The 13786-nt window shown below is 53.7% G+C and overlaps 1 protein-coding gene across 1 annotated transcript; it reads left to right on the top strand.

Moving 5' to 3' along the window:
• Positions 1-1059: 1059 nt before the first annotated feature.
• Positions 1060-7313, top strand: Arrdc5 (arrestin domain containing 5). Its single transcript, XM_028859666.2, has 3 exons — positions 1060-1389; positions 3800-4005; positions 6755-7313. Exons 1-3 carry the CDS (start codon positions 1137-1139, stop codon positions 7292-7294), a joined length of 999 nt encoding a protein of 332 aa, XP_028715499.1. The 5' UTR covers positions 1060-1136; the 3' UTR covers positions 7295-7313.
• The last annotated feature ends 6473 nt before the right edge of the window (positions 7314-13786 follow it).

The raw sequence follows: 13786 nt of genomic DNA, 5'->3' as shown, positions 1-13786 counted from the left end.
TCTGGGCTAACAGTGGTACACTACCCCCATTTTGGGGAGCTCTTACAAGGTTGTCCTCCAAAAATGTTTCAGGTATCTCCCTGTGACCTCCAACGGTATCCAGGCTCTCATCTCCAAGGTCTGGGAGAAAAGGGCCTTCCACAGTGAGGTAGGATCTACAAGTGTGGCAAAGGATTTCCCAGATTGAATAGCCTGGTGGCACACACCTGGTACCCCAGCACTTGGAAAGTAGGGGCAGAAGGACCAGGAGTTCAGAGTCATCTTCACTTACATGGCAAATTCCAGGCCAGCATGCACTACATGAGACCTTGTCTCAAAAATGCAAACAATAAAATAACATTTTAACATTAAAAATCAGGGCATACAAGGTAGCTTCAGCCGGCGGGGGTGACTGCTGTCAAGACGGAGGAGATGAGTTCAATCCTGAACACAAACAGGGGAAGAAAACTGACTTCCATGAGTTCCAACCTTCACATGTATGTGCCCACGCACTTACAAATAAAAAAAATTTTTTAATTTTCATTTAAAAAAAAAAGCAGGGAGACATGATGTCACTGTCCACAAAAGCAATCACACAAGGCAAGTAAAGACAGACCACAGACAAGGAACAGTCCCACAGAGCATGAGGATGTCTGGCTCAGACTTCAGTGTCCAGAAACTCACTACAAGCCCCAGGCTGACCCCAAACTTGGCCATCCTCCTGCCTCACAAGTGCTGGGATTAAAAGCATAAGCCCCCAAGCCTTCTGGTTTATTTTATTCCAAACTTCACACAAAGTTGCCCAAGCTAGCCTTGAACTGTTTTGAGCTTCCTGCCTCAGCCTCCTAAGCTGATGTGGGGACAGGCCTGGAGTCCCAGGCCCAGACTGGAGGGTCTTGGTTTTCTATGATGTCCTAGGAAGCCAGGGTCAGGACTGGGGTGTGATGGTCCCAGAGATGAGGGAAGATCAGGAATTCAAAGTCATCCTTGTATACCGAAAGAGCTCAAGGCCAGCCTGGGCTAGCAGAGAACCTGTCTCCCTTCCCGGAACTCTGGGTGTAGTGATATCACAGAGGTCATCACAGCTGAGTAGCCCAGGGGGACCTGGGTGGTACTCGGGGGAGGGAAAGGATGTGTCTCCCCCCGCCCAACCTCCCATGACTGTGGTGAAGTCCATCGAGGTAGTGCTGCCCCAAGATGCAGTCTACCTGGCCGGTTCGAACATAGATGGGCAGGTGGTCCTCATCCTCAACAGTACCCTCGTGGACCCTGTCGTGAAGGTGGAGCTCGTGGGGAGGGGTTACGTTGAGTGGAACGAAGAAATTGGACAGAACCGCGATTATAGCAGAGATGTTATTTGCAATAATAAGGCAGATTACGTACATAAAACAAAGACATTCCCAATAAAAGGTAAGAATGCGACCAGCAGCCTGGGGCTGGAAGGCAAACACATCTGCTAGTCAATCAACAATCCTTGGGAGTATCATGGATTAGAGATAGGCAGAGGGAAGTTATGTTAAATAATGACCAGTGTGAAGATATGAAGACTCAGGAATCACACAGGACAGAGACATCCCAAGTGAACTCCTGGGAGGTATTACATTCAGTCCCACAAATGGCTGTGTGAGGCCCTGGAAGAGACCATTCTTGTTAGAATTCATGAACATCTCCCTCTGGTGCTGAGACTCCAGGAGATCCAGGAAGAGGTCCTGAAGGTCACATGGGAGGAGGGGAGGACAGAGAACTCAGGACAAAGATTGTCAACCCGGCCAACCCAGCTCTACATATGCAAGCATTATAGTTCAGATGGAAAGGTATCCTGGAAGTCGGGAGCCAAGAAATACCACAAAGTCACACTGCACAACAAACCTCACACAAGAGATTTATTGGGAGGGGAAAATCCAGGAAGGTGGCTGCCTCTGCTCAGGCAAGAAATAGCAGGGAAGTGAACAGAAGGCAGGATTTATATAGAGTTTCTTGGGGTGGGGGGACGGAGCTTTTTAGGATGGGCATTGGTTGGATTTCAAGTCCAGAGCTTGGGCTTTTTACTCTGTAGGGCACTTAGAGTGTTCTGTTGGTGGAACCTGGCAGTTGGAAGGCCTCAGGAGAGGGGCTTACATCATCACTGGGGACTCTGGTTCCTTCCCAAACCGTGTTATTGGGTTGTTGCGGGTGCTCACAGGGTTTCTAAGTTTGAGGTTTAGTTTAGTTTTGTCTTTTTTGAGACAGGATCTCATTATGTAGCCCTGACTGTCCTGGAACTTGTTCTGTAGACCATGCTGGCCTCAGACTTACAGAGAACCTCAAACTTTCAGCAATCCTCCTGCTTCTGCCTCCCAAGTGCTGGAGTTGAAGTGTACTCTATCATGCCCTGGATTTGTTTTTAATACTTTTTATATTTACTTGTTATATGCATGAATATTTTGTTTGTGTATCTGTGCACCATGTATATACCTGGTGCCCAAGGAGGTCCGAAGAGAGCATCAGATCCCAGGCACTGGAGGTACAACTGGTGTGAGCTGCCAAGTGGGCACTGGGAATCCAGCTTGAGTCCTCTGCAAGAACAGCCAGTGTGCCAGGCAGTGGTGGCGTATGCCTTTGATACCAGCACACTGGAGGCAGAGGCAGGCAGATCTCTGTGAGTTCGAGGCCAGCCTGGGCTACAGAGTGAGATCCTATAGGTGCCAAAGCTACAGAGAGAAACCCTGTTTCGAAAAAACAAACAAACAAAAAAGAACAGCCAGTGCTCTAAGCGCCATTTCCAGCACCTTACTTTGTTTTTAAGAAAGGGTTTTTACTCTGCACCACCATGCCAAGTGTCGGGGGTGTTTTCTTCACTGAAAGAGCTAACACTCAACTGGGTACAGTAGCACTCTGGAGGCTGAGGCAGGAGGATTGCTGAAGGTTTTGAGCCAGCCTATGGCACAGAGCTCTGGGTTCCATCCCCAGCACCACATTACCCAGGGGTGGTGGTTCACACCGGTCACCTTGGCGCTGGAGAGGGAGGCAGGAGGGTCAGGAGTGCAGGTCATCCTACGAAGTGACCTCCAGGCCAGCTAAAGCTCATCCTGAAAGACACAACACAATACCTTGTGACTCATTCAGCTACTTAGGCTTTTACTGAGCATGGACTGTTTTCCAAATGTGTGCTAAGTGTTGAATCTACTACTCTGAATACAACAGATAATGGTCCTGATATCTCGGAAATTGCTCCGGAAGGGAGGCAATAGCAGCTTTAGAGGTGGACAGCGGTGGCACACGCCTTTAATCCTAGCACTCAGGAGGCTGAGGCAGGAGGATCTCTGAGTTTGAGGCCAGCCTGGTCTACATAGAGAGACCCTATCTTTAAAAAAAAAAGGGGGGGGGCTTAGAGAGGGTTCATCGGGTAAGGGCACTTGTTGCCAAGCCTGGAGACACACATGCTCGCACACACACAAACAAGTAAATGGAAATGTAATAGCCACACGGCAGTGATGGCGCTCACCTTTAACGCCAGCACTTCAGAGGCAGAGGCAGGTGGATCTCTGAGTTCAAGGCCAGCCTATCTTGAAAAACCAAAAAGAAAAGTAATGAGAGAGAGAGAGAGAGAGAGAGAGAGAGAGAGAGAGAGAGAGAGAGAGAGAGAGAGAGAAAGCAGGCAGAAAAGAAAAAACAAGTTCACAGAAAAGTAGGCAGGGTAGGGTAAGAGGGCCCAGAGTTCTCAGCTGTCCCTCAACAAAGATGGGGGTATGGCTCAGTGGTTAGGCCCTAGCCCCAGTTCTCCCACCAGACAAGGTTCTGGAAGGTTCTCATACACGGCCTCGGTGTGTTTTGCTTACAGATAATTGGTTAAGGGCAGGCAGCCACACCTTTGACTTCCATTTCAACTTACCTCCCAGGCTTCCGTCCACCTTCAACAGCAAGATTGGCCACGTCTCCTATTTCGTGCAGGCCCTGTGCATGGGCCGGGAGCATATCCTGGCCAAGAAGAAGCTGTACTTGCTGGTCCAAGGGATTTCTGAATTCCGCCAGCGGAACCTAATCCAGGTACTCAGGAGATGGGAGCGGGAAGGGTAGGGCTGCTGCTGACCCAGGTTCCTGGGTGATTTCACAACAGGTTGCTGGGGTTGCGGGGAGGACAGTAACAGGGCTTGGTAAGTAAAGGAGATTATTGCCAAGCGTGATGACCTAAGTTTGAATCCCAGGGCCCATTTGGAGAGAGAAGGAGAGAACCAACTCCTGCAAGTTGCCTCTGACCTCCCCATGCATGGTGAAGCCTGGGCTCTCCCCTACCACCTTACACACACACACACACACACACACACACACACACACACACACACTAACTGATCAGAAACTTTAATAAGCCGGGCGGTGGTGGCGCACCCCTTTAATCCCAGCATTTGGGAGGCAGAGCGAGGCGGATCTCTGTGAATTTGAGGCCATCCTGGTCTACAGAGTGAGACCCAGGACAGGCACCAAAACTACACAGAGAAACCCTGTCTCAGAAAAAAAAAAAAAAAAATTAAAAAAAATGTAATAAAAAAGGTAACTCAGAAACCAAAGCAAGAGCCGAGCGGGTGCTGTGGCTCTCGACTTTGTGATTTTACGCCCTGGGATATTTGGCCCTGGGACATCTTGCAGATGAGTGGCCGCTGGGGGCCACTCCAGGCCTGCGGTTCATAATGGAGCCCCCCCCCCAGCACTCCAAAACCTCCCCAAAGCCAAATGAGGCATTTGAAAGAAAAGTCTGGGCGAAAGTGACTCGCCACCGCACTGGAGAAGCTCCCGGCATGGCGTGTGCAGAGCCAGGAGGCCCGACACCCCACAGGGCCCAGGACCCTCACAGAGAATGATCCGTCCTTCCTCAGTGTCCCTGAGAGAACCTTCAGCATGCCCAGGCTTCAGCATTCATGGCCCAAGTGACGCTATGGGGGACCTCCTGACAGAGAGAGAGAGAGAGTTCTAGAAACTTGGGCCTGGCTTAGGCCAGTGACACAGCCCCCACATAGAGGTTGTCGCCTCCACAGCAAAGGAAGCTTGTGATCCAGCCAACCACAGGGGAGATGCTGGGGGCGCTCAGGACCTGAGCACCTGCCCCCCGGGTGCCCTTGGTGGGTCGTGCACCCTCTCTGGGGCCTGCATGAGAACCAAGGTGGCTCATGGAGAACCGAGAGGGAGCAGCAAGTGGAGAGCACAGCCTGTGCAAAGGCCCTGGGGCTGCACGGAGCCCAGTGGGGAGGTGTGGTGAGGAAGCCCATGTGTGAACCCCCCAACTTTGTCCTCATTTATGGCAGTGGGCTCCTCGTGCCTGCAGAGGCCCTCTTGCGCCTGGGAAGTTGAAGTTTTCACTATATAGGAGGGGCTCAAAGGGATTCTCTCGGCCTTGGTGTAGCAGGCAGAGAGAAATGGACCCTTGTGGAGAAGGCTGGAGAGATGCAGGGGTCAGAAGTTGAGAGTGGAAGATGATGTCAGAAGGTCAAAGGTTGGCTAAACCCTGGACCCCAAGAGGACAGCTTGTGACGCTGACTGTACTTTATTTTTTCTTCCTCTCTTTGCGTTTCTTTACCTTGGTGGAGGGGCTCCATAGCGAATGGATGGGCATCAGAGGACACCTGTGGGGGTCAGTCCTTTCCCTCCACTGTGCGGGTCCCGGAACTGAACTCAGGCAGGCGCTTTTGCCCATTGAACCGTCCCAGGGGCATGAGTCGAGGCCCCACGCCATGGCTTTTATCGTTCAAATCACGGGTTGTGGCCTCTGAGAAAGTTGCAAACATCGATTTAGCACAAACTGCGTGTGGCAGTGGACCCCTGTCATCCTGGCACTTGAAAGACTTAGGAGGATGGCGGTGTGCTAGAGGCTACCCAGTGAGACCATGATCACAATAGTGGTAACAGAAATAAAAACAGTATGCCGGGCGGTAGTGGTGCACACCTTTAATCCCAGCACTCGGGAGGCAGAGGCAGAGGCAGGCAGATCTCTGTGAGTTTGAGGCCAGCCTGGTCTACAGAGTGAGATCCAGGACAGGCACCAAAACTACACAGAGAAACCTTGTCTGGAAAAACAAAACAAAGAAAGAAAGAAAGAAGAGAGAAAGAAAGAAAGAAAGAAAGAAAGAAAGAAAGAAAGAAAGAAAGAAAGAAAGAAAGAAAGAAAAAGACAGTAAATTTAGACAGGAGGATGGCGGTCTATTAGAGGCTACCCAGTGAGACCATGATCATAATAGTGGTAATAGAAATCAAAACAGGAAATTTAGACAGGAAATCATTGTACAAATGCATGGGATAAGGGACTAAAGCCGGGTGTCAACTCAAAAATGCCTATGGATTCAAGGGAGCTGAGACATCCTGCTTTCAAAGTGAACAAACTCAATGAGCAAACCTCTTAAATACTCCAAGAAGCATTCTTGTTTCTTTTGAGACAGACAGGGTCTCTCTGTGTAGCCCTGGCTGTCCTGGAACTCACTTTGTAGACCATGCTGGCCTCGAACTCACAAGAGATCCACCTGCCTCTGCCTCCTGAGTACTGGGATTCCAGGCGTGCCCCACCACACCCAGCTCTGCCCTGTGCTTTTTAAAATAGTCTCATTCTATAGCCCAGGCTATCCCTTCTGTAGCCCAGGCTGGCTTTGAACCAACCATCCTCCAATCTGAGCCTCCTGGTGCTCCAAGGTCCCTAGGGCTGGAGACACAAGTCCAGGAGACAGGAGTCCGGGTCCCAAGTCCCCCCCAGTCCCCCACAGCCTGCAGGATCTGCGGCGATGGGTGCTCAGCGGGTCACCCTCTCCCCTTCTAGAACCCCCTGTTGGTGGAAGCCGAGAAGAAGGTATCCTACAGCTGCTGTAGCCAGGGCTGGGTAAAGCTGCAGGTACAGATGGCCAAGAACACCTTCGTGCCGGGCGAGAAGGTGACCTTCACGTCGGAGATCCGCAACAACACGGGCAAGTACATCAAGACGGTGGTGTTCGCCCTCTACGCCCACGTGCAGTACGAGGGCTTCACGCCCAACGCCGAGCGGCGCCGGAGGGCGGACAGCAGTGAGCTGCTCCGGCAGGTGGCCAACGCTCGCATCCCGGCCTTCAACAGCACCACGGTGGTCAGTGCCTTCACCTTGCCCCTGGTGTTGTCCGTGAGCAACGGCTCCCAGGAGAATGAGCTCATGCAGACCAGCTATGAGCTTGTAGTGACTGTCCACCTCCCCTGGTCCTTGTCAACTGTCAAAGCCCGGCTCCCCATCATCATCACCAGCACCAGGGAAGACCAGGCCAACTGCCCCAGGCGGATGAGTCACCAAACGAGGATCAACGGGTTTGAATGCCGGAACTTTAAATATTAAAAGCCTATTGTAACTCTAAGTGAGTTGCTTGTCTGTTAGGCCTAGGGCTAGCCTGGCATGTGCAATGCCCGGGGCTCTATCCTGGATACCCTGTAATCCCGGTGTGATGGCACACATCTGTCACCCCGCACTCAGGAGATGGAGGAACAGGAGTTCAAAGCCATCCTCAGCTTCGTAGCGGGGTGCGTAGCAAGCTCCCAGGCTAGCCTGGGCTATATGAGACCCAGTCTGAAGGGAACAGAGACGTCTCTAAGGTCTTGGCAGAGCAGCCACTCAGGGCCAAGTTCCCGTGGATTGAGTTTCTACCTCTAAACAGAGATCACCAAGGCCTTTGGCCTGGTGGCACACGCCCGTCGTCCCGGTACTGGGAAGATTGAGAGGTTTAAGGTCATTCCCAGCTACATATGGATTGCCGGCCAGCCTGGACTATGTGCAACCCCATGTCAGAGTTCACGCCACAGCTGCCATCAGCAACCCAGCTAAGGCTTTCTGGACCATTCTCTCCAGCTCTGCAGCTTTCACAGGGAGACTCCTTCCCCCTCCACCCCTGAGACTCAGTGACCCACAGGAGCAAGCGTTGGGGACACTTCCTGTGTGGTGACTGATGGCACCCACCATGCCAGGTGGGCTAACGGGAGAAGGCAGCTGGGGCCACCCTGCTTCCTGTCCCCCGTGGAGGGGCCCCTCACTCTTCCTGGCTCCCAACCCCCAAATAAACCCCCTCCCGGGAACCTAAGCCGCTCACACAGCTGCAGGCTCCGGGGGAGAGGTGGTTGCTGCTGCTACCCGGGGACTGCCCGGACTGCAAGCCCGTCACCAGTGTGACCAGGCGCCCCACCTTCTAGGGCTGGTGAGAGAAGCCCACCCCTCTTGTCAATTAGAGGGATTTAAGGGTCCTATCCAGCTGGATGCCCCGCCCCCCGGGTCCAATGTGACACCTCCATGTTCGCTTATTCAGTTTCAAGGTGGTCACCCGGACAGCAGCCCCGGAACAAAGAGGCACCGGAACAGCTTGTTCCCACCGGCATGACAACATACCAGGATGTCCCGGTGGCTGGCAGTGCTCTGAGCGGCCGGCCAAGCCAGGCCACTCTGGGCCAGACTGCCCTCTCCGGGGACTGGGAGGGCTGTGGTCCCGGAGGGATTGGGTTACAGGCCCCACAGGACACAGCCCTTGGGCCGGCCAAGATATTTACGAAGTGAAGCCTGCCCACTGGCCCGCTTGCTTTGAAGTCACCTCAGGAGCCACCCGGCAGCCTGCATGGTTTGTCTCAGAGCCCAGAGAAACAAGGGGCGGAGGAGACTTAGTGGCTGCCTCTCACAGGAGCCGGAGTGGCCAGGATGTGATGGCCCACGGGGCCTGGAAGAGCTCGGCCAGCCTGGTGGGCCACGGGGTCTCAGAGCTGTGCCCCTCCCCCAAGACCACCGCAGCCTCTCACAGGGACAGCGGGCAGCTGGCGCCAGGAGGCCCCGGAGGGCGGGGACAGCCAGGGCCTGCATGTTAAATGTCCCCCAGCTTCCTGTGGTGAGGGGCCAGATAAAGCCCTGGCCACACAGGCCACGTGAGTAGAAGACGTGGACAGCAGCTGGCTTTGCTGAGTAAAAGCAAGGACTGGTGTCCTCCAAAGAGTGAGGACATGAGGGCACCAGGACTCAGCCACTGCAGACAGAGAGCTCTCTTTCATCTAGAGTTTGTTTTTCCTGCCTCAAATCTCATGTAACCCAGGCTGGCCTCCAACTCACTGTGTAGCACAGGCTGCCCTTGAACTGACCCCCCCCCATTCTCCCTGCCCCCAGCTCCAGGGTGCGGGGGTGACAGGCATGCACCATACCTGGTGGATATAGCGTTGGAGACAGAAGCCAAGTTTGAGGTGTGCTGACTGACCAGTCTGGCCCAGCCCCCAATTTCTTCTAAAATTAAAAGATGCCAGAAGTGATTGCACATGCCTCTCATTCCAACACGGGGAGACTGAGGCAGGAGGATGGCCTCAGTCAGTGAGACAAAGGGAAAGTTCCTTGGAGGCCAGCAAGATGGGTCAGTGAGGAAGGGAGGAGCTTGCTGCCAATTCTGAAGCGCTGAGTTCAATCCCCAGGCCCCACCAGGCAGAGAGAAATGACAACTTCATGCTCCTGCCTGACCTACACACACTCAATACATAGATGTAACACAGTTTTTAAATATGCCAGGGCTTACCTCCCCCAAATATTGCTTTGTTTTGTTTTGGAGACAAGCTCACTGTGTAGCTCTGGCTGTCCTCCTACAGTCTTAATCCTGTCCTTCTGGCCCGTCGCCCCCTGGTCTCTGAGTGCTACCAAGCCAAGAGGGTCCAGACCACGTCCCCAGGGCTGCCCTGCAGGACCTTGGTATACCGTAGGTGTCTAATAACTGTTGAATGCCTGTGTACACAGCCAATGAGCCACAGGCCAGGCCCAAGGTTACTAGTACATGCCTGCAGTCTGGGCAGTCTGGCCATCGGGAGTCACAGGGAAGGGGCACCCTCGTTGGCACAGGGGAAAGTGTGTCTTCCGAGTGGGGGGGGCACAGAGGGAAGGGGCGCCGTCGGGGAGGCAGGGCGCCACCTGGCGGCAGTGTGCCCCACCCCTCCCCAGCCCCTGCAAAGGCGGCATTGTTCAGGGGAAGCAAGATGAGGAACTCAGTCATCAAGGCAACCCAGAAAAAGGAGGTCCGGGGCGGAAGACAGGAAAGGTTTGAGGTGCCTCACCCTCCCCAGGTTGGGAGCACGTTCGCACATGCGCAGTTGCAAACGCCTGAGCCCATTTTTCACCATAGACCCGAGGGGCTGGGGAGCAGCACATGGGTCACCCCCTTAGCAAACACATTCAGTTCTTTCTTAGCCTCTGAGGCTGTCTGAGGTGAACCCCCTGGCTTACAGACCACGGGGAGGAAGGTTTAGGAAGGCGAGCAGCTTCAGGGACTGTTTGATGCACAAGTCCGGGGACCACAGGTGGCCATCTCGGCCTCAGCGCCTCGCCCACCAGAAGGCCTGGGCACGGTGAGCGCCTCCGGCTGGCTGCGAGAGAGCAGGCTTTCCTCTAGGGCCCCGTCGGGGCTGTGTGTACTCTTGGCTATGGCTTCCCCGCGTCCGGAAGGAGACTATCCCTTGGCACATCCGAAGGAAGACGTCACTCAACCATCTCTTGGATCCACAAGCTCTTTGGGGTCTCTGGAAACATGGGGAGATCCAAGGACCCCCCAAAAATCTCTCAGGAAGGGACATTACACAGGGTTTCCTCTCTCCCCTCCACCCAGGACCAAGGCTCTAGGTCCTTCTGGGATTCAACTAACCGGCAACCTGGTCTGAATCTCCTGCGAAAGGTGGGCAAGTGGGCGGGACTAACCCATAGGATCCTCTGATTGGTCATCTGTCCTGTCACTCCCAGCCCCTCCCCTCCCACGGGATCCACTAGGCCGCCCCGCCCCTCTCGGGCAGATCCGAGCTTGCTTTGGGAGGGGAGGTTTTCCTGACTCGACGCCCTGAGGACTCTGGTGAGACCGGGATGGGGGTGGTGGTGGTGGTCCAGGGTCGAGCTTGGGGTGCCCCCGGGGAGGAGGGAGACACGAGGCTTTGCTGGGGGAGGATCAGAGGCCCCCAAATCTCTGCATGCTAGAAAACCCCACTTACACAGGAGACTAACTTTTACCCGAGGCTCGAAACTTTTACAGCGCGTCCAACTCTTGGCCTGGCCACCCTGGGCCTTTAGAGATGGGAACTGAGTTCCTGAGTGCCAAGGAAGGTGGACTCGACCGTCCTGGGTCCCCAGAGTTAGAGCTGTGCTCAAACGCACGTCCCGTGCTTCCTGGCCTGCGGCTCCACCCACCCCCACCCCCCCGGTACTGGGTCCGCTGTCCCCAACCCCCCCAGAGCAGCGACCCCAAGCAGCCTCGGTTGTAAATAGGTTTACCAGCCCAGCTGGCCCGAGCCGCTAGAGTGCGCGTTGGGGTGGGGTGTAGGCGGGGAGGGACCCTTGCATAAAGCCAAGCCTGTTCCACAGGAGGTTATGACCTGCGATCTTGTCCCCAGCCGGGCCTGGTGCCGCCCTCTCTTGGAATCTCTCACATTCAGCCTTTTGTTTCTGTTTTGGTGATTGGTTTTGGAAATGGGCCTGCTCTGTAAACTAGGGTGGCCTGGAACTTGCCATCCCTCTGCCTCCACCGGTATTGCTGGGATGACAGCATGTCACCAAACCAGGAAGACAGACTCCCTTGACCACTTCTAAGCCCTGGCTACCCGCAGCAACCTTTGACCCTGGGGGCTTCTTTGGCTGTCTCAGCAAAGAAAATAATCTCGTGGGCGGGGTGTGAGGGGGACGGTCAGTTCCTGGCAGCTGGAGTCAGCTGCAGGGAGGTCACAGACCCCAAGAACTCGGGGAGAGCGCTTCCTGCGGTGGCTTGGGGGGGGGGCTGCAGGGTGGCTGACTGACTTCTAAGGGATCCGTGAGACTTTGCTGCCCACCTGGCAAGGTGATAGTAACGGCTTAGGTGGCGTTCACAAGGCCTGAGGCATGGCCCTCATCACCTGACTCCGCTGTTGGGAAACCTTTGTCACCAACCGGAAGCTGCAGCCTTCCCTATCAGCAGTTAGGCTGTGGCATGCCAGACCGGTTTATTGAGCATCCCACAACCAGTCCACTAGTGTCTGGGCTATAGGTCAGGGCAAGCAAGCTTCCCAAGGGGCCGAGTCCTCGGAGCTCCTCCCAGGGGCCTCCAGAGTCAGCATCAGGGGCCACTGAGATGGCGGCAGATGGACACCTGAGTTTGATGTCTGAGACTCCTGGTGGAATGAGAAAACCTACTGCAGGCTGTCTTGTGACCTCTACATAGGCACACGATGGTGAGCACACACTCACACACACACGGTAAACAATAAATAAGAGAACTGAGGTTGTGTGGCTCAGTGGTGGGTGCTTGCCTAGCAAGTGATAAGACTCCCGGGCCGGGCAGAGGGGCGCACACCTTTAATCCCAGCACTCGGGAGGCAGAGGCAGGCAGATCTCTGTGAGTTCGAGGCCAGCCTGGTCTACAGTGCAAGATCCAGGAAAGGTACAAAGCTACACAGAGAAACCTCTGTCTCGAAAAACCAAAAAAAAAAAAAAAAAAAAAAAAGACTCCCTGGGACCCACCCCAAACATTGTATACACACACACAAAAACATACAAACATTGTACACACAACACACACACACACACACACACACACACACTGTACACACACACCAGAATAGATCTAGCGTTCTGGAATTACTGGATTCAGACCTGTCACATGAGAATTTTCTGGGCCGCCAGTGTCTGAATTAGGGGCAACTTTTAGACTCAGTGTTGATGTCATTAAGAGAACCAGGTAGGGGAGACAGCAAGATCTCATGCAGCCCAGGCTGGCCTAGAATTCATGATGTAGCCAAGGATGGCCCTGAAGTCCTGACCTTCCTCCCAAGTGGTGGGGTGACAGGTCTGTGCCACCACTCCTGGTTTCTGTGGTTCTGGGGCATGCTGGCCCTGCCCACTCACCCAAGCCCCATTTCTTAACTGGCTTTGAATAGGTGATATTACTTATCTGGCCTAAAATTCAGACACCTGCCTTCTACCCCCATCCTCTATCCAAAACCTGACCTTAGTCTGTTCATTTCCCGATCTTCTAACATCTATGTAAAGACAATCAGGCTGGAGAGCTGGCTCAGCTGTTAGAGCACTTACTGCTCCCTCAGAGAACCTGGGTTCAGTTCCCAGCACCTACTTCAGGCGCCTCATACCACCGAACTCCAGCTCCAGGGGATCTGAGGCCCTCTCCTGCACTCTGGCAACCACTTATAAGATTTATTATGTTTATTTTTGTTTTTTTGAGACAGGGTTTTACTCTGTAGACCAGGCTGGCCTGGGACTTAGCGATCCTCCTGCCTCTTTTCCCCAGTGCTGGAATTAAAGGCATGAGCCACCACCCCTGGCTTAGCTGGGTTTTTTTGTTTGTTTGTTTTTTTCCGAGACAGGGTTTCTCCATGTAGTTTTGTTGCCTGTCCTGGATCTCACTCTGTAGACCAGGCTGGCCTCGAACTCACAGAGATCCGCCTGGCTCTGCCTCCCGAGTGCTGGGATTAAAGGCCTGCGCCACCACTGCCACCCGGCCCTTAGCTGATTATTTTTAATTATGCATAGCGTGTGTGATTGTGAGTGTGGTGCCCATGGAGACCTTAGATACCCTGGAGCTGGAGTTACAGGTGGTTGTGAGCCCCCTGCCATGATTGCTAGGAGTCAAACTCAAGTCCTCTGGAAGAGCATATATGCTTTGTAACTTCTGAGCCATTTTTCCAGCTCCCAAAATACTCTTTAAGAAGAGAGAGAATCTTGAATGCTATTTCACACATTTGTCTCTGAACGTTTTGGCCTGTGAGAATTCCCTTGATTTGAACACACAGGGAAAAGTGTTAGCTTTTATTTTTTTTTTTAAAATCCCCCTGTGCTGGGCATCTAGGTTGTTTC

Source organism: Peromyscus leucopus, chromosome 22 (genome assembly GCF_004664715.2).
Source record: "Peromyscus leucopus breed LL Stock chromosome 22, UCI_PerLeu_2.1, whole genome shotgun sequence".
NCBI lineage: Eukaryota > Metazoa > Chordata > Mammalia > Rodentia > Cricetidae > Peromyscus > Peromyscus leucopus.
This window is presented reverse-complemented; position numbering and strand designations above follow the sequence as displayed.